The 20662-nt window shown below is 39.2% G+C and overlaps 1 protein-coding gene across 1 annotated transcript in view; it reads right to left on the bottom strand.

Annotated features, from left to right (window-relative positions):
* Positions 1-20662, bottom strand: part of Slc17a6 (solute carrier family 17 member 6) — a 52742-nt gene that overhangs the window by 15541 nt on the left and 16539 nt on the right. Inside the window, exons 4-8 of the mRNA XM_029479569.1 lie at positions 13525-13639; positions 12170-12257; positions 9113-9225; positions 3169-3173; positions 2063-2066 (exon numbers count right to left, since the gene is read on the bottom strand). Coding sequence (XP_029335429.1) covers positions 2063-2066; positions 3169-3173; positions 9113-9225; positions 12170-12257; positions 13525-13639 — 325 coding nt within the window. The remainder of the gene's footprint in view (positions 1-2062; positions 2067-3168; positions 3174-9112; positions 9226-12169; positions 12258-13524; positions 13640-20662) is intronic.

Genomic DNA, 20662 nt, shown 5'->3' with positions numbered 1-20662 from the left:
TCCAGACTAGACACAATACCATACAACATAAGAATATTGAACAAGATCACATACCTATGTTTGGAGAATTCCATGCAATGAGGGATGAATATGTTCCTAAATAGCTGACTTTCTATATATATATATATATATATATATATATATATATATATATATATATGTGGTTTAAATTTCCAGAGAATGAGAAAAGTCTGCTCCCATTTCTAACTAGTACTTCTAAAGACCATAAACATATTTGGAGTAAAATAACAAGGAGTTTGCTAGCCTAAATGACTGTATTTGATGAACAAAGGCCTCTTCAATTATCATGGAAGCACCTTCATGTGATATGACAATACACTGTATATCCTAGCTCAGACTTTGCTGTTCATTCTTGGGAACTGACAGAAGTTACATCCCTAGGCCACAAACTGTCTTTTCTCTCTTCCAGTCCTCATCTTTATTTATTATTCTCGCCATGATCGCATATTCTTGTTGTGCATTATAAATCTGGAAGCCTGACAGGGGAGGAATTCCAAGTGACTTATTCTGCTCTCCCCACTGCTAGCAGGCCTTTGCATTTTTCTTTCAGACTCTTCCCTTCATCCCTTGGACAACAATCTAAATGCTCCTGAGCTCACTAATACTTCATGTTTGTCTATTTACTTTCTAAGACAACTTCCTTAACACCATATATAGCTGCTGATATGCTGTCTTCCCTTTAATTACTGAACATGGAAACATGTGATTTCAGACCAGATGTTATGTGAAGCACACACACACACACACACACATTATACACACACACACACACAGAGGAAAGACTTTCATAAACTTAAATCCTGTGTTGTTGGTTCTATGATTCAATGAGCAATATAATCACTCCAAACCTCTGCTACAAAATGGAAAAGGGTTTTGTTTTTTGATGCAAGGTCCTGTTATATGCCCTAGCATGCATGACCTCTCAATCAGAGCCCACTTGACTTAGCCTCCTAAGTACTGGGATTTCAGTGTGTACTACAAGACCCACTTGGAAAGTAATTGATGAACAGTGGAGCAGCTGGGACAGGATCCTTCCAGTCACCATCTGCACCCTGGAGCTAAGGCTGTCCCACAGCTCTCTGTACACTGGTCTCACCAGGAGAGAGCTGGTCTCCTAGGAGTGCTCTCACTCCTTGACTCAGAGGTGAGATAACCATTTCCTCTTCAATAACTGTCCAAAGCTGAATCTTCCAGGAGCGCACAGGGCACAGGAAGAGTGGACTAACTGGGGCAGGATCCTTCCAGTATCCATCTGCACCTGGGAGCTGGGGCTTTTCCTCAGCCCTCTGTACACAGGTCCTGCTAGAAGAGAACTGGTCTCCCTGGAGTGTTGACAAATGCTTATAGGCCCACAGAAGAGACAAGCTCCAGTTTGAGACAGCAAGACCAACTAACACCAGAGAAAACCAGAAGGAGAAAGGCAAGCACAAGAATTTTACCAACAGAAAACAAGAATACTTGGCATCATCAGAACCCAGTTCACCCACCAGAGAAAGATAATCCAACACACCAGAAAAACAAGATTCAGATTTAAAATCACATCTTATGATGCTGAGAGAGAATGTTAAGAAAGTCCTAAATAACTCCCTTAAAGAAATACAGGAGAACACAGGTCAATAGGTAGAAGCTCTTAAAGAGGAAACACAAAAATCCCTTAAAGAATTACAGGAAAACACAACCAAACAGGTGAAGGAATTGAACAAAACCATCTAAAAATGGAAATTGAAACAATAAAGAAATCACAAAGGGAGACAACTCTGGAGGTAGAAAACCTAGAAAAGAGATCAGGAGTTATAGATGCAAGCATCACCAACTGAATACAAGAGAGAGAAAAGAGAATCTCAGGTGCAGATGATACCATAGAAAACATTGACACAACAGTCAAAGAAAATGCAAAATGCAAAAAGTTCCTAACCCAAAATGTCCAGGAAATCCAGGACACAATGAGAAGACCAAACCTAAGGATAATAGGTATAGAAGAGAGCAAAGATTCCCAACGTAAAGGGCAGTAAATATCGTCAACAAAATTATAGAAGAAAACTTCCCTAACCTAAAGAAAGATATGGCCATGAACACACAAGAAGCCTACAGAACTCCAAACAGATTGGACCAGAAAAGAAATTTCTCTAGCCACAAAATAATCAAGACACAAAATGCACAAAACAAAGAAAGAATATTAAAAGCAGTAAGTGGGGGTGGGGGGGCTGGAGAGATGGCTGAGGGGGTTAGAGCACTGACTGCTCTACCAGAGGTCCTGAGTACAAATCCCAGCAACCACATTCTGGCTCACAACAAGGCCTGATTTCTTCTTCTGGTGTCTGAAGACTGCTACAGTGTACTTACATATATTAAATAAAGTAATTTTTTTAAAAGCAGTAAGGGAAAAGGGTCAAGTAACATATAACAGCAGACCTTTCAGAATTATGCCAGACTTCTCACCAGAGATTAAGAAAGCCAGATGATCCTGGGCAGATGTCATAAAGACCCTAAGAGAACACAAATGCCAGCCCAGGCTACTACACCCAGCAAAACTTTCAACTACCATAAATGGAGAAACCAAAGTATTCCATGACAAAAACAAATTTACACAACATCTTTGAACAAATTCAGCACTTCAAAGGAAAATAAAGGGAAACCTCCAACATAAGGAGGGAAGCTACACCCTAGGAAAAGTAAAAAAAAAAATGATTTTCTTTTAACAAATTAAAAAGAAGATAGCCACATAAACATAATTCCAACTCTAACTACAAAAATAGCTTGAAGCAACAATCACTTTTCCTTAATATCAATGGACTCAATTCCCCAATAAAAGGGCATAGTCTAACAGACTGGATATGTAAACAGGGACCAACATTTTGCTGCATACAGGAAACCCACCTCAGTGACAAAGACAGACACTACCTTAGAGTAAAAGCCTGGAAAAAATTGTCCAAGCAAATGGTCCCAGAAACAAGCTGAAATAGCCCTCCTAATATTGAATAAAATTGACTTTCAACCTAAAGTTATCAAAAAAGATAAGGAAAGACACTTAATACTCATCAAGGGAAAAAAATCTACCAAGAAGAACTCTCAGTTCTGAACATCTATGTTACAAATGCAAGGGCACCCACATTCATAAAAGAAACTTTACTGAAGCTCAAAGCACACATTGCACCTCACACAATAAGAGTGGGAGACTTCAACACTTACCTAGCTCTTATCAATGGACAGATCATGGAAACAGAAACTAAACAGAGACACAGTGAAATTAACAGAAGTTATGAACCAAATGGATTTAACATACATCTATAGAACAGTTTATCCTAAAATAAAAGAACATACCTTCTACTCAGTACCTCACAGTACCTTCTCCAAAACTGATCATATAAACAGTCACAAATCAGGCCTCAACAGATACAAGAAGAGTAAAATAATTCCATGCATCCTCTCAGATCACCATGGACTAAGGCTGGTCTTCAATAACAGAAATAATAGAAAGCCCACATACATGTGGAAGAAATAAAGAAAGAAATTAAAGACTTTTTCAAATTTAATGAAAATGAAGCCAAAACATACCCAAACTTATGGGGCACAATGAAAACAGTACTAAGGGGAAAACTCATAGCACTGAGTGCCTCCAAAAAGAAACTGGAGAGAGCATACCCGAGCAGTTTGACAGCATATCTGGAAGCTCCAGAATAAAAAAAAAAAAAAAAAGCAAATACACCCAAGAGGAGTAGACCACAGGAAATAATCAAACTCAGGGCTGAAGTCAACCTAGTAGAAACAAAAAGAACTACACAAAGAATCAACCAAATGAGGAGCCAGCCGATTCTTTGAGAAAAATCAAAAAGTTAGAGAAACCCTTAGCCAGACTAACCAGAGGGCACAGAGAGCATATTCAAATCAACAAAATCAGAAATGAAAAGGGAGATATAACAACAGAAAGTGAGGAAATCCAAAAAAAAAAAAAAATCATCATATCCTACTACAAAATCCTATACTCAACAAAACTAGAAAATTTCTGAATGAAATAGACAATTTTCTACATAGATACCCAGTATGAAAGTTAAATCAAGACCAGATAAATGAACTAAACAGTCCCATAACCCATAAAGAAATAGAATCAGTCATTACTAGTCTCCCAGCCTAAAAAAGCACAGGACCAGATGTGTCTAGTGCAGAGATCTATCAGTCTTTCAAAGAAGATCTAATACTAATACTTTTCAAACTATTCCATAACATGGAAACAGAAAGAACACTATACAATACCTTCTACAAAGTCACAATTATGCTGATACCTAAACCACACAAAGACCCAACAAAGAAAAAGAACTTCAGACAAATGTCCTTATGAATATTGATGCAACAATATTCAATAAAATTATAGCAAACTGAATCCAAGAAAAGATCAAAATGATCATTCACCACAATCAAGTAGGCTTCATCCCAGGGATGCAAGGATGGTTCAATATATGGAAATCCATCAAGGTAATCCACTATATAAAAAACTCAAAGAAAAAAACCACATGATCATTTCATCAGATGCTGAGAAATCATTTCACAAAATCCAACACCCCTTCATGATAAAAGTCTTGGAAAGATCAGAAATTCAAGGCCCATACCTAACTATAGTAAAAGCAATCAATATACAGAAAACCAGTAGCCAACATCAAACTAAATGGAGAGAAACCTGAAGCAATTCCATTAAAATCAGGTACTAGACAATGCTACCCATTCTCTTCCTACCTTTTCAATATAGTACTTGAGGTCCTAGCCAGAGCAATTAGACAAGAAAAGGAGGTCAAAGGAATACAAATTGGAAAGGAAGAAGTCAAAATATCACTATTAGCAGATGATATAATGGTATACTTAAGTGACCCCAAAAATTCCACCAGAGAACTCCTAAACCTGATAAACAACTTCAGTAAAGTGGCTGGATATAAAATTAACTAAAAAAAAAAAAAATCAGTGGTCTTCCTCTACACAAAGGATAAACAGGCTGAGAAAGAAATTAAGGAAATGACACCCTTCATAATAGTAAAAAATAATATATAATACCTCGGTGTAACTCTAAGGAAGTGAAAGATCTGTATAATAAGAACTTCAAATCTCTGAAGAAAAAATCGAAGATCTCAGAAGATGGAAAGATCTCCCATGCTCATGGATTGGCAGAATTAATATAGTAAAAATGGCCATTTTGCCAAAAGCAATCTACAGATTCAATGAAATCCCCATCAAAATTCCAACTCAATTCTTCAGAGAGTTAGAAAGAGCAATTCTCAATTTCATTTGGAATAGCAAAAAGCTCAGGATAGTGAAAAAATCTTTGCAACAATAAAAGAACTGGGGGAATCACCATCCTTGACCCCAAGCTATACCATACAGCAATCGTGATAAAAACTGCATGGTGTTGGCACATTGACAGGTAGGTAGATCAATGGAATAGAATTGAACACCCAGAAATGAACCCATACACCTATGGTCACTTGATCTTTGACAAAGGTGCTAAAACCATCCAGTGGAAAAAAGACAGCATTTTCAAAAATTGTTGCTGGTGCAACAGGCACATAGCATGTAAAAGAATACAAATTGACTCATTCTCTTCTTGTACAAAGCTCAAGTCCAAGTAGATTAAGGATCTCCACATAAAACGAGATACACTGAAGCTAATAGAAAAGAAAGTGGGGAAGAGCCTCAAACACATAGGTACAGGGGAAATTTTCCTGAACAGAACACCAATAGCTTATGCTTTAAGAACAAGAATTGATAAATGGGATCTCATAAAATTGCAAAGCTTCTGTAAGGCAAAGGACACTGTCACTAGGACAAAACAGCAACCAGCAGATTGGGAAAAGATCTTTACCAATCCTACATCCAACAGAGAGCTAATATCCAATATATACAGAGAATTCAAGAAGTTAGACTCTACAGAACCAAATAACCCTATTAAAAATGGGGGTAGAGAGCAATCCAAAGAATTCTCAACTGAGGAATACCGAATTCTGAGAAGGTCCTAAAGAAATGTTGAACATCCTTAGTCAACAGAGAAAGGCAAATCAAAACAACTCTGAGATTCCACCTCACACCAGTCAGAATGGCTAAGGTCAAAACTCAAGTGACAGCAGATGCTGATGAGTATGTGGAAAAAGAGGAACACTCCTCCACTGCTGTTGGGATTACAAGATGATACAACCACTCTGGAAATCGACCTGGCAGTTCCTCAGAAAATTGAATGTAGAACTACCTGAGGACCCAGCTGTATCACTCCTGGGCATATACCCAGAAGATGCTTCAACATGTAATAAGGTCACATGCTCCACTATGTTCATAGCAGTCTTACTTATAATATCCAGAAGCTGGAAAGAACCCAGATGTCCCTCATCAGAAGAATGGATACAGAAAATGTGGTACATTTATACAATGGAGTATTACTCAGCTATTAAAAACAGTGAATTCTTAGGCAAATGTATAGAACTAGAAAATTTCATCCTGAGTGAGGTAACCCAATCACAAAAGAACACCAAAGTATGCACTCACTGATAAGTCGATATTAGCCCAGAAGCTCAGAATCCCCAAGATACAATTCACAAACCACATGAAGAAGACAGACCAAAGTGTGGATACTTTGGTCCTTCTTAGAAGGGGGAACAAAATACCCATGGGAGGAGATACATAGACAAAGTGTGGAGCACAGACTGAAAAAAAAAAAAAGGCCCTCCAGAGACTGCCCCACCTAGTGATCTATCCCATATACAGTTACCAAACCCAGACACTGTTGTGGATGCCAACAAGTGCTTTCTGATATTAGCCTTATATAGCTGTCTCCTGAGATGCTCTGCCAGTGCCTGAAAAATACAGAGGTGGATTCTCTCAGCCAACCATTGGACTTAGCACAGGGTCCTCAATGGAAGTACTTGAGAAAGGACCCAAGAAGCTGAAGGGATTTGCAGCCCCATAGGAGGAACAACAATATGAACCAACCCGTACCCCTAGAGCTCCAAGGGACTAAACCACCAACAAGAGAGTACACATGGAGGAACCCATTACTCCAGCTGCATATGTAGCAAAGGATGGCCTTGTTGGACATCATTGGGAGGAGAGGCCCTTGGTCCTGTGAATGCTCTATGCCCCACCCCCACCCCCGTATAGTGGAATGCCAGGTCAGGGAAGCGGGAGTGAGTAGGTTGGTGAGCAGGAGTGGGGGATGGAATAGAGGGTTTTCAGAAGGGAAACAGGAAAGGGGATAACATTTAAAATATAAGTAAAGAAAATTTCTATTTAAAAATAAGGAAAGTAATTGATCCATAAGTTCTTGGCCAAAAAAAAAAATGTAGGTATAGGAGAGATGTTTATAACGCACAGAGCAGTAGGGGTCACTCTGAGCATCTGATAATGGAGAATTCTGTAACTTGGTGAAGATTAGCAGAGTGCCTCTCATCCCTCCATCTGTTCATCATGCTCACTAGCTGAACTCATCAACTATATCCTGTACCACTCTGCCCATTGCTACCATGAACTAAATGCATGTACCAGGCCCTGTGCTCACCTGGTGTTTTGTAACTTTTACCTTCTTCCATTTAGTCACTGTTCACATTTCACCACTTTAATTTTGAAAACAAAAATGGAATAGGCAATTCAAGATCCAATTTTTGTTGCCGACAGGAAGCAAACACGCTTTGTATGTTTTTTTAAAATATTTACTGCATATCCTTTGATTCAGAGTAAGTGATAAGTATTAAATGAGATTCAAGAAGACATAATGACTTATTTAAATTATTATTCCTTTATATTTTTAAAATATATTCCTATTGAAAATAAATGGTTTTCTTACATTTTCTGATCATAGTTTCTACTCCCCCAAATCCTTCCAGATCATCCCCACCTTTCCTCCCTCCCAACTCCATGCCCTATCTTTCTTCCTTTCTTTTTCTAGAAACAATTAATGCTTGGGATGTATATATGAGTTGTAAGAGTTCCATCAAATCTTCAAGTAAGTAGTAAACTTAGCCCAAATCAGGGTAGCAACTAGCCATGCTACAGTCTGTGTAGAATCACAGACTCTTGGGAAAACTGATTGGAAAAACAGGATTTAAAATCTGATTTTCAAAATCCTCTCTAGGGGTCCTCTGAGATGGCTCAGCAGGTAAGGACACTTTCTATGAAATCTGAGTTCCATTCTCAGAAGCAAGGCGGTGGAAAGAGAAAACTGACTTCTGCACATTGTCATCTGCCCTCTATACATGTACCATGGCATGCATGCAATGCATTCACACTCATACAGAGATCAAGAGAGACAGAGACAGAGGCAGGGATAGACACCAAGAGACAATAGATATATGCAAAAACATGTATGGCTTACAGCGTAGAACATTCACTGATCCAAAAATCTGTTAATGGACTCTTCATTACTCAAAGAACCCTTGTTATAAAGCAGTATTTGTCGGCATTCTCTAGGAAAATGCCCTTGCCATTTTTAGAATATTGCCAAGTAAGAACAAATGAATGTGGCCAAACTCAGAGGCAGCCAGACACTGTTAGACAGCACCATGTGCTTAATTTAATCCTCCAGATGTTTGTGCCCACACCGAACGATGATAGTAGACACTTTGAAAAGGGAATCTCCAGGGCAATCTGGAAAGCATTCAGCTTCTTATTAGTATATTTGCAGTAGGATTTCATCTTTATTTCAATGAGAGAGCTGGGTGGACTTTAACCTCCGCTTCTGTGACTGGTTATTATTGATACTGTATCAAAACTGACAGAGGAGTTAGCAGGACAACCACCCTCCTGCCCCCCACACCCACTCCGTTTGAGGAGGTAAAGTCAGGAAAATAGCCAGGAAACAATAGCAGAAAAGTGAGGTGAGTTGGGGCTAGCTTTTTAATCCCCGGCAGCTTTTAATCAGGAGCCCTGTATTCTCCTCACTGTCAGAAGCATATCACTTAAGACAGTATTGCAAAGTCTCCATAAGCAACATTGTTGCTCTTTAAGGCAAGAAATAGCAATGAAAAAAATAGTAATTTCAGAATATAAAGGGTTTTCTTTAAGACCAGAAACTAAGGAAATAATTGTGTTGTATGCTACCATATTTCTCTTAGCCTATGCATACTTCTATTGTAAATAAATGTGACCTACCATACACATAAAATACTGACGACCATCCAGTGTACTGCACAAGGATACCAGCTAAGGGCATTGCAATGACTGCTCCAGCATAGGAACCTGGAGGGGGAGGAATGAAGGAGGGAAGTAAGTGAAAGCAATAGTGAGTTTTTCCTCGGATACTCTGGGGTTGGCTCACACAAACACATGCAACAGCTGTGTGCATGCACACACACACACACACACACACACACACACCATTCCATTCCATCAAACACATGTTCACCGTACATCCTTACAGAAAACCACAGGACCATACCTAGAATCAAACCTAGGAAGCAGAACATAAAAGAGATGTGAAGAACTGTAACAAGGGTGTGGGCTGCAGAGATGCAAGAGCATTTACTGCTCTTGCAGAGGACACCGGTTCTATTCTCAGAACACACATAGTAGCTCACAACCACCCATAACTCCAATTCCAAGGGCTTTGATGCTCTTTTCTGGCTTTCAAGGGTGTGATGGATATTCCCAATTGTCACCATGACTCTTTCTGGAATAAACTACAATCCAGGAATGGAGGACACACCTGTGATCCAGATCTTGAGGCTGGAAGACACATGCTTTTGATCCAGATATTGAGGCACACTGGCCATGAAAAGTTTAGACCCAGGCAACGTTGACACCTTTAATCCCAGGAGAACAAGGCAAGAAGATTTCTGAGTTCAAGGCCAGCCTGGGACAGAGCAAGTTCTAAGTAAAGAGCAACTTAGATCCAGGTTTGGTGGTACACACCATTGATCTGGGGTAACACTTTGTACTGGAGGCCTACATAATGACAATAGAAGAAGGAAGGCTTCTTCTTCTCCTGCTTGTACTTACTTGCCACCACATCTTTTGCAGCCTACTTCTTCAGGATTCTACCTTATATAGAAAGCAAGCTGAGACTCCTAGCCTCATGGGACTGAGCAACTACTAAGGTGTTGGACTTCCCATTCACAATTGCTCATTGTTTGGCAAGTTGGACTGCAAACTGTAAGTCATTCTAATAATTTCCTATAATATATAGAGACATTCCATAAGTCTGTGACCCTAGAGAACCATGACTAATACAGAAGGGCACTGGGCACACAGATGATGCACTAACATACGTGCAGACAAACATGCAAATAGATAAGATAAAAAATAAAGAAATAGAAGCTTTGCAATTTTATGAGGTCCCATTTGTCAATTCTTGATCTTAGAGCATAAGCCATTGGTGTTCTTTTCAGGAAATTTTCCTATGTGCCCATTTGTTTGAAGCTCTTCCTCACTTTCTCTTCTATTGGTTTCAGTGTATCTGGTTTTATGTGGAGGTCCTTGATCCACTTGGACTTGAGCTTTGTACAAGGAGATAAGAATGGGTCGATTTGCATTCTTCTACATGCTGATCTTCAGTTCAACCATCACCATTTGTTTAAAATGCTGTCTTTTTTCCACTGGATGGTTTTAGCTCCTTTGTCAAAGATCTAGTGACCGTAGCTGTGTGGGTTCATTTCAGGGTACTCATGGTAGGCACTCACTGATAAGCAGATATTATCCCAAAAGCTTGGAATACCCAAAATACAATTCACAAACCACATGAAGCTCAAGAAGAAGAAAGACCAAAGTGTGGATACTTCAGTCCTTCTTAGAAGGAAGAACAAAATACCCATGGGAGGAGATACAGAGACAAGATTTGGAACACAGACTGAATGAGAGGCCATCCAGAGACTGCCCCACCCAGGGAATCTATCCCATATACAGTTATCAATTCCAGACACTATTGTGGATGCCAACAAGTGCTTGCTGATAGGAACCTGATACATATGTCTCCTGGGTGGCTCTGCCAGAGCCTGATAAATGCAGAGGTACATGCTCGCAGCCAACCATTGAACTGAGCAGAGGATCCCCAATGGAGGAGTTAGAGAAAGGACTGAAGGATCTGAAGGGGTTGCAAACAATATCAACCAACCAGACACCCCAGAGTTCCTAGGGACCAAACCAAAGAGTACACATGGAGGGACCTATGGTTCCATCCGCATATGTAGCAGAGGATGACCTTGATTGACATCAATAGGAGGAGGGGTCCTTGGTCCTGTGACAGTTCTTTGCCCCAGTATAGGGGAATGCCAGGATGGGAAATGACACCCTTATAGAAGCAGGAGGAGGGGGATGGGATAGGGGGGTTTTGGAGGGGATACCAAAAGAGGGGATAACATTTGACATGTAAATAAAGGAAATATCTAATACAAATTTTTAAAAAATAAACAATTTCCTAGACTTTTCTATTAAAAAATAAGGAAATAACTAAATCGATTTTAGAAAGGTATGTTTTACCTTTGCATGGTGCTTTTTACTTTCATTTTTTAAGTGTATAAAAGGGCTGGAGAGATGGCTCAGCCATTAAAGGCTAGGCTCAGAACCAAAAACATAAAGTATATTAAAAATGATTGTGAAAACAGTATCTCAGATTTGGACACAAAAACTGCAATATTTAAAGCCTTTGGTATAAAATTAATGTTTACAATTTCAACATCTTAGATAATAACATTGCTGATAATTTATTATTGGTGGACTTTTACAGCAGTTTTGTACTTTAAAGTGAATATGTATTGTCTCTTGTTATGAGTTAGGAATGGGACTTTTCTTGCCTATTTGGGACTCAAAAAAATTTTTTAAAGTTGATAGTCATGGTGCTGCATGCATTTAATCTCAGTACTCAGGAGGCAGAGGCAGGAATATCTCTGTGAGTTCTAGGCCAGCCTGATATGCATACAGAGTTTCAGGCTAGTCCATGTTACATAGCTATCTCAAAATTAAAAAATAAACAAGTAAAGATAAAACCACCAGTTAACATAATTGAGGATGGTTCAACTCCCAAAATAATACAAAACATAAAGAAAAGCTGGTTTAAAGATATCAATGAAAATTAAAATAATGGTCCAAAACCAGATACTTGGTAAATGCATTTATCAAACTTTGAGTTATTTCCCATGTCTTCCCTAGCCGTTTGCCCACCACAACAGCACAGCAGCACAATGCTCACCACAAAAGGAGGTTGTAGCCAACCTACTCCTCTCCAAAGGAGGGGCCCACTTGCTCCATATCCCATGACAGGCTGGGTAGGTGACACCCTGTGGTGGGAAAACAGACACAGGTATTTAGGATGAGGAGCCACTAGGAAGTTAGCACATCCCTTCCACGGGGCCTGTTTCCAATCTAATGGCTCTTAGTGAATCCACGGAATCCCGTTTGAAAAGCTCAACACACAGTTTCTTTAGATGCTCCCACCCATCAGGGGTTTTTCTCATCCTAATTTTCTTCTTATTAAAGTGAAAGATAAGACTGTCTGATAGGGCTGGTGAGATGGCTCAGTGGGTAAGAGCACCCAACTGCTCTTCCGAAGGTCCAGAGTTCAAATCCCAGCAACCACATGGTGGCTCACAACCATCTGTAACGAGATCTGACTCTGTCTTCTGGAGTGTCTGAAGACAGCTACAGTGTACTTACATATAATAAATAAATAAATCTTTAAAAAAAAAAAGACTGTCTGATAATCGGTTGACTTCTAAACACTGAAATTTGGAAAAGTTTTTCTAAGTCACTGCATTATGTGATTCCCAAATACAAGGACTCTAAATAAGAGTTCAGCCATCTTGAAAGTTGACATTAATAATAACTAGCTCTTTCTATAATTCTGATTCTAGCATATTATTTTCCATTTTGGAAGAAAGAATCTGCTCCGTGTTTTTATATTCACATTATTTTTCTATTTCTGTCACACTTCATGTGGAGAAAGAACTGTTCATAGGTCAAATTGGGGTTTTAAATGGCAGTCTTTCAAAGTCTTCTAGATACTACATCAAGATCCAACTGTACAACCACATGGCTAAGAATATACCAAACATGTCAGTGTGTTAAAGAAAAACAGAGACTTAGGATAAATCTCTCAAGAGGGATGGAGAGATGGCTTAGCAGTTAAGTTGAATCCAAGTTTGGTTCTCTTTACATATCTACAATTTGTCTATAACTCCAACTCCAGGGGATTCAATGTCCCTGGCCTCCTTTGATACCTGCACTCACATACATGTACATACACACATGTAAAAATACACACATATATATAAATGAAAAATGATTTAAAGATTAGTCTTTTAAAGAATATAGTCATGCCCAAAGGATGAGGCTCAGTAGTATGAGAACACTTGTTTGTCTAGCGTGCATGCATGGAGCCCTGAGTTTGAGGACCAAGTACAATGACCACCTTGGATTTCCGGTGCTTCATTTATAATTTTAACATTATGCAGTACAGTTAATACCTATTTATCCATAAAGACAAAAGTAATCATACAACTTTCAATTGCACCCAAACTTGACTTGATGCCACCCTGTAGTTCCTACCTCCACAAGTCCTTGCAATATCCTAACAAAGATGACACATCCATAATGCACTCTGGCTGCAGATGGGATCAGCATATTGAGGGTAGAGGTGAGCAGTATCGCAGCCCCAAAGACCCTGGAAGACAGAAATGGGAAAATATGAGTCAATGTGACTCAGACCACTCAAACCTCCTCAGGTCAATTTAAGTGGTTAAGAAAAACCAGTTTTAAAGTAGATATTTTCTTCCTATTAGAATAAAATAATTCACATGTGAATCATCTAACTGTAATAAATGTATCCTTGAATTACCTAAAAGTTACACATTATTTGATGTGCAAGAAACAAAAGGGTAGGCCAAAAGCAATCACATTTCACTGTTCCAGACATCCCAGTGGTAGATCTCACAGAAGATATTTTTCTTACTGAGTGTACCAATGTTAATTCCCTTTTTGTTCTTCCTTGTGGGATACAAAGGTGGACAGATTTTGCCTGAAGTACACCCACAGGATCATATATCTACAACAACTTAGGGAAGAAGTAATAATTGGGAGAAGAATGTTACCGATTTCTTTTTGCAAGTAAAGTTCGGATTTAATTTAATCAGTTTTGAAAGCTTCCATAATTTTTATGCTAATGAATAAAACACATCCTCAATGAAAATGACAGAACCAATCCCTTGCAGAGAAGTCTATTTTAGGAACAGATCATTCCCCAGGATCCAACCCAAAGTGTTACTAAGTTGTACTTTGACTTTTCAGTTCGGTTGGGATTGGGTGCATCATAGATGTTCCAATTTTTCCAGAGATATATTAAATATCACAGTTAACAACTTGAATTTCTGAAGGGCACGTAATGATTATTAACCTGCTACTGAAATTTAATAAGTTCATGGAGGGCTGAAAAAGAGAAGCTTTCTTCATGTCAGTCTAAGATTGGGACAGATAATTTTCTTGAAAAGTCAGCAGCCACATCTGCCTCTCTTTCCTCCAGACTGGAGATGGTTTGTCCCACCTCACATAAACACCGAGTGCCCTCTTTGCTCTGACATGGCTGCTGAGTGGGCATGTTCCATTTGGAGTCAGAGATGATATGGTGTGCTAAGGTTCAAGAGAGAGGAACCATGTTATCTGGTTTGTCCAACACATGTGTCTTCTTGTAGTTATTGTGGGAGTAGTTTGGATTAAATTTGTCTTTTAGGAATGTGTCTTTCTGCCATGAGCTTATTTCTATTAGAAAGAGGTTTTATGATGGTGCTGTCATTAAATTAAATGAAAAGGAGTGAAGTTTTATATGTTTCATTCCTTTGAGTTTCAGTTGCTGAACCACCAGCATTTTGTAGGGATAATCCTTACTTGCAGAGTGCTGGCATGCTCATGAAATGATGTTTAGTTCCATCCTTAACTTTACCTAACAGATACCAATGGCATCCTCCCTTTCAACCCCAACAGAAAATGCCTGCAGCAATTACCAAATATCACTTAGGGGACAAAATCAGCCCCACAGTGAAATCAGAGATGCACTATTTGTTGAGCCCTGACCACAACCACAATCATAGCTAACTACAAATAAGGCTTATTTGAGGAAAATCATGTGTAGACCTCACTGGCTGTAACTTCACAACCACTAAAGGCCCCATCAGCACAAGTATTAATTGACACATACCATACATAAAAACATGATCCTTGGGACTAGAGAGATGGCTCAGCGGTTAAGAGCACTGACTGCTCTTCCAAAGGTCCTGAGATCAATTCCCAGCAACCACATGTAACAACCATCTGTAACGAGATCTGGTGCCCTCTTCTGGAGTGTCTGAAGACAGTTACAGTGTACTTAAATATAATAAATAAATCTTTCAAAACAAAACAAAACAAAAAATATCATGACCCTTGTCTGTGTACTTTACTGCAGAGTCCACTGTGTGACAATTTCTGAATGCTTCTAAGTTATTAATTCTCCAACTGTCATTTTAAGGATTACCATTGCTTCTGAAAACACATTGACTTTATTCTAACTGATAGGAATGAAGTCTGTAGAACTTTGCATAAAGTTTGAAAGTAAATGAAATAATCTTATTTCATTTTAGACAATTGTTATACAAATGAAATTAAATTTCGAAGAAGCAGGATTCTTTTTTTTCTTCCATCCAATGTTTTATGTTTTATAAAGGAATATTGTAAGTAATGTGCACATATTTCAATAAAATATACAAGAGCTATTTTAAAAATCAAGTGAACATTTAATAACATAAAGGAATTTACATGTTACTCCTGAGAAATCTTGGCTAAACTATGGAGATTGTTACACTGCCCCAGCTTCTTCATGTTTTGAGTTTTCACATCAGGGCATAAATGAACACACAAAGTTCACAGCACAGAGGCATCGAGAGTAGGCCTCCTACAACAAACTAAGAGCTAGTGTCCTATGGCACTCCAAGCCAGGCAACTAGAAAGGGTTTATTCTGCTGTTCTTCATATTTCTTACCCTGTGCAGAAAGCCTTTATGTTTTCTCTTGCTACACCACCAGGACTGATAAGCTTTTCTGATCATAGTTCACCTGTGAACACTGACTTCAAACCTTTGTGAGGCACAGTATTTCTACTGTGCACAGATGGGGAAGGAGGATTTTCAGAGCACTTATTACACCACCTCCAACTACTTGAACTCAGCTAATCATCCAAGAAACTATCTGCCTGAGTTAGACTTTCTTTTCATTTTCTTGTTTGACAAATAAGGAAACTACTTTAGAAAGACTGGTCAGGAAAACAGCAAGTAACAGAGCTGAGATTTGAACCTAGACCCTTGCTCTTCTGTTACTAGGATATTACCAGTATTCAAAAAAGCATGAGGATGGCCCATAGTACACCAGGAAAGGAAGAGAGAGACAGAGAGAAAAAAAAAGAAGTCCTGAAGCAGCATTTTCCCAAAACCTAATAGAAATACAAATGGACAGAACAGCCAACTGAGGTTGACCAGAAAGCCAAGCTTTCACAGAAAAGCTTTTGAGCCATGTCTTGGAGATGAATACATCAAAGATAAAAGAAATTCTAAAAGGAAGTAATGAACCACAATTGTTCAAAACTGGAAGTGGTTGCAGTATGGACCACTGTACCTGATGTATTATGTATGTATTGTATGGTACCTGGCTTACTAGATGCCATCTGGGAACTGCATGATTTGGCATTATCATCCTACAAACACAGAACACCTCTGCACAGATGAAGAATGGCTAAATATCTAGTCAACATAATCTAAGAGTAGGTAGCCCATCTTTAACTGAAACGTCACTATTGGACACATAGCTGGACCAGAAAACAGGGCATTGTTGAAGATGACTGACCATGTAACGTAGGATATTAGGGAACCAAGAAAAACATAACAGATGAATGAAGAAGCTTGAAGAACATGGATAGGGTTGAGGCTTGGGATGTGCTCAAGGCTGTCACATCACAAAATGATATAGCTTGAGATGATTGTACAGAGGCTTAACCACCTTGTGACGATTAAGGTGAAATGAATGTGCAGTTTACTAAACTTAAAGGGCAGGAGATTTATGGCCCAGTAGGTCAAAAATGATCAGATTTACATTTTATAGAAGGAAATGGCCAAACCCACTGATAGTGGGGGAAAGGAATTAAGGCTGGCATACATATGATACATAATGTTTGTAATGTTCTTTCTCTATCACTTAATAACTCTAGGATAGGTAAGCTGATAACCTTCTGGCTTCTGAGTTCTTGCCGATCACAAAAATTGAACCTTACACCACTCACAGCCTGAAAGAAAGGATAGTAGCACACAAAAGTGACACCTCCAAACATGTATTTATCATAACTATTAAAAATAGCCAAGGTTCAGAATCCGTCTACCTGCTCAGAAAAAAAGGAATGTGAAAAAATATGGTCTTTACATAGTGGAATATTACTCAGCCATAAAGAAAACCAAAACCATGTCACTTGCAGGAAAATTAAGAGAAGTAAGGCAGACATGGAAAAGCAAGCAACCAACCAATTCAGGTTTTCGAAATTTTAAAAACAAAAATTATAAAGATATGCTGTAGTAGGTGACTACAAGGAAACTATGCTTTTCAAAAACAACAGAGCAATTGTACATATGAACTCATTGCAAGTGTGACAGCATTCACAAGATCTGTGCAAACTCAAGATAGACAAGATTCCAGCATGGGGTTGGGGTTGGCCATGGATCCCCTCTCTTAACTGAGGAGCTACTGGCATTTGGTAGCTGCTGGAGAGGGAGAGCCAGTTTTCTCTAAAGATGTGGCCCCTGGTATGTTGCCCACAGTTCAGTGGAAGGCCACATATACATGGGTATATGGCCAGCAACATAAATTAGACTCAATAGGTTGGAATAAAAACACCCCCACAAAGCTGGGTGTGTAATAGATCTGGGAGGGAGTTCGGGGGAAAGGATAAATACAATCTAAGTACACTGTACAAAATTCTCAAAGAACTATGAAGAAATAAAAATAAATGTACAGAAGAGTTGACAGAATAAAAAAGAAAGAAATTCTGAAGAGGAGGAGCCACAGACAAGAAAAGGCAGAGAGTAGAAGGCATGCTGAACAGTGTCAAAGCACAGTGGATGCTTGTATGAGAGCCATAGCAATGACCATGTGCTTGTGAAATTAACACGTATTCTTCAGCAACCATAATATAATAAATTATAAAGGAAACATACAGTCAGTAAAATAAAAAGAACAGCACCAAGCCATAGTTAAGACCAATGATGGCTTCAACCCAAATCTACATGACCTGGGTTCTAAAGTCTCCTTTACCATTGTCAACAAGAGATCTAAACCAGCCTGTGCAAAGTCCTGTGCATCATTCACTGTCTTCAAAACAGGAATGTTAACAGGCTCAGTGGTATAGATCTATGGTTCGTTGTACACAAAGAGAAGGGTGCTGAGCACATCCTAAGCACTTGAGGACTGTTTACTTGTACAAGGCAAGCTTGGCATAAGTGTGCTGTCGTAGCTTCTAGGGTTGTTAATGAAAGTCAGGTGTCTGCTATACAAAAATGTATCCATCAATATAAGCCAATCAGTTATTGAAGAGCATGTGTGAATCAGCTGTAGATTGTCACGAAACAATTGTAATACATTAGAAAGCTACTATTAGGGTCATAGAGATGGTTCAGAGGGTAAAGGCATTTGCTGTACATGTGAGGACCTGCCTGTAACTCCTGAGAGGCCCATGGTGGAAAGAGAGAACTGAATTTCATAAGTTGTACTCTGATTTTTCTCATGTGCACCATGGTACAGTCCTCTGCAAATAATCAAATTGCAAATTATTATGGGTTTTTTTTGTTTTGTTTTTTTTGTTTGTTTGTTTTTTTAAGAAAGCTGCTACTGCTACCATTCCTGCCCAAATGGTGTAGCCAATACACAGGGAGTCTCAAATGCTTCCAAGCTAATAAAGGTAGAAAACTGAGAATGATAACTTATGCTCACTGGGTCTGGCTGTAGAATTCAGATAGCCTAGCATTCAACTCAATTGTGTCATAAGAGCAGCAACAATGCACTAATACAAAAACTGCAAGAAGCAGCAGAGAAATGAGTAAAGCCCTTGAAAAGCAACAGCCATATTGAAAGATAGATGGTAGTAGGTGGTGGGGAATGAGGACGAGAGAGTAGCTTACTCCCCGACATACCCCAACCCCCCACACCACACCCACCTACCCCCACCCTACCTCCTGCCACACACACAAGGAAAACCTGTCCCTGAAATAGTTCTAAGAGCATCTTGAAGTCATTATCAGGGGGAGCAAATAATGTTGTCAAGCAGGTCTATATGTCAATAAAGAAACGGCAGCTGTAGAGCTGAGTGGGAAAGGAAGTTACAGGCCACAAAACAGGTTAGCAATGTGGTGTCTATACTACACCAAGGATAATGATGAGTGAAGGGCTGGCTATTATAGATTCTGAGGCTCAGAGTTCCAGACTCTGTGGAAATATGTGGAACTGAGAACTGTATTTCTCACAACCCCAGTGAGCCTGCTTGCTCTGTCCTGAGATGCACTGGTTTAGCAATGTCAGGAATTACCCGAGTCAACACATAAGGAAGGTCATAGAGTGGAAGGTCTAGTTCAGAGCTTTCTTTCTTCACAAAGAGCAAGGGAAAACAGAAGCACATGCTGCAATGAAAGATGTCATGTTTGTGTGTGTTTGTATGCCTGTGAGTCCCTGTGTGTGCAGGTGTATGTTGTTATGGAGGCCAGAGAATAAATTTGGAAGTCCTTGATGCAGGAATCATCATGTTTCATGAGGCAGAAACAGCCCAGAACTCAACATGTAGGCTAGGCTATACCTAGCATTTTTGTATGGGCTCTGAGAATCAAACACAGGTCTTTGCTGGTGCACGCAGCAAGCATTGTACAGGCTGAACTGTCTTCCAGATGCAAAATTAACATAAAGCAAAAGATGATCACGAACCAAAGTTTCCAGTCCGATTTTGCTGATGCTGCTGGTCAGAATGGTTAAACAGCAAGCTCATTTTGCTTAAGGGCATTTATACAACCTGACATGGTGCCAATTAAAAGAAGACCTGGAGATACTACCCAGCGGTAAAGAGCACTTGCTATTTTTCCAGAGGACATGAGTTCAGTACCCAGCATCTATCTTGGTGCTCATAAGCACTATAACTCCAGTTTCTGGGGATCTGATAGCATTTCTAACCTATGTAGGCATGAGTGTGCTTACAACCACACACACAAATAAAAACATACCTCTTTTAAAAGAACATAAATTTGGTAGTGACAGAGAGATAAATGATATACAAGCTTCTTTCCTATGGAGGATGCGCTTAGGTGAGTGATCATAACTTATACTTCTAGGTCTCACTTTTTCCATCAGTAAATTTCAATGTTAAAGCTTCATGGTACTGGTATAGAGACAGGCAGGAAGATCAATGGAATGAAATTGAAGATCCATAAATGAACCCACACACCTGTGGTCACTTGATCTTTGACAAAGCAGCTAAAACCACCCAGTAGAAAACAGACAGCATTTTAAACAAATGGAGATGGTTCAACTGGTGGTCAGCATGTAGAAAAATGTGAATCGACCCATTCTTATCTCCTTGTATAAAGCTTAAGTCCAAGTGGATCAAGGACATCCACATAAAACCAGATACACTGAAACTT

This window comes from Mus caroli, chromosome 7 (genome assembly GCF_900094665.2).
Source record: "Mus caroli chromosome 7, CAROLI_EIJ_v1.1, whole genome shotgun sequence".
NCBI classification, from domain to species: Eukaryota; Metazoa; Chordata; class Mammalia; order Rodentia; family Muridae; genus Mus; species Mus caroli.
This window is presented reverse-complemented; position numbering and strand designations above follow the sequence as displayed.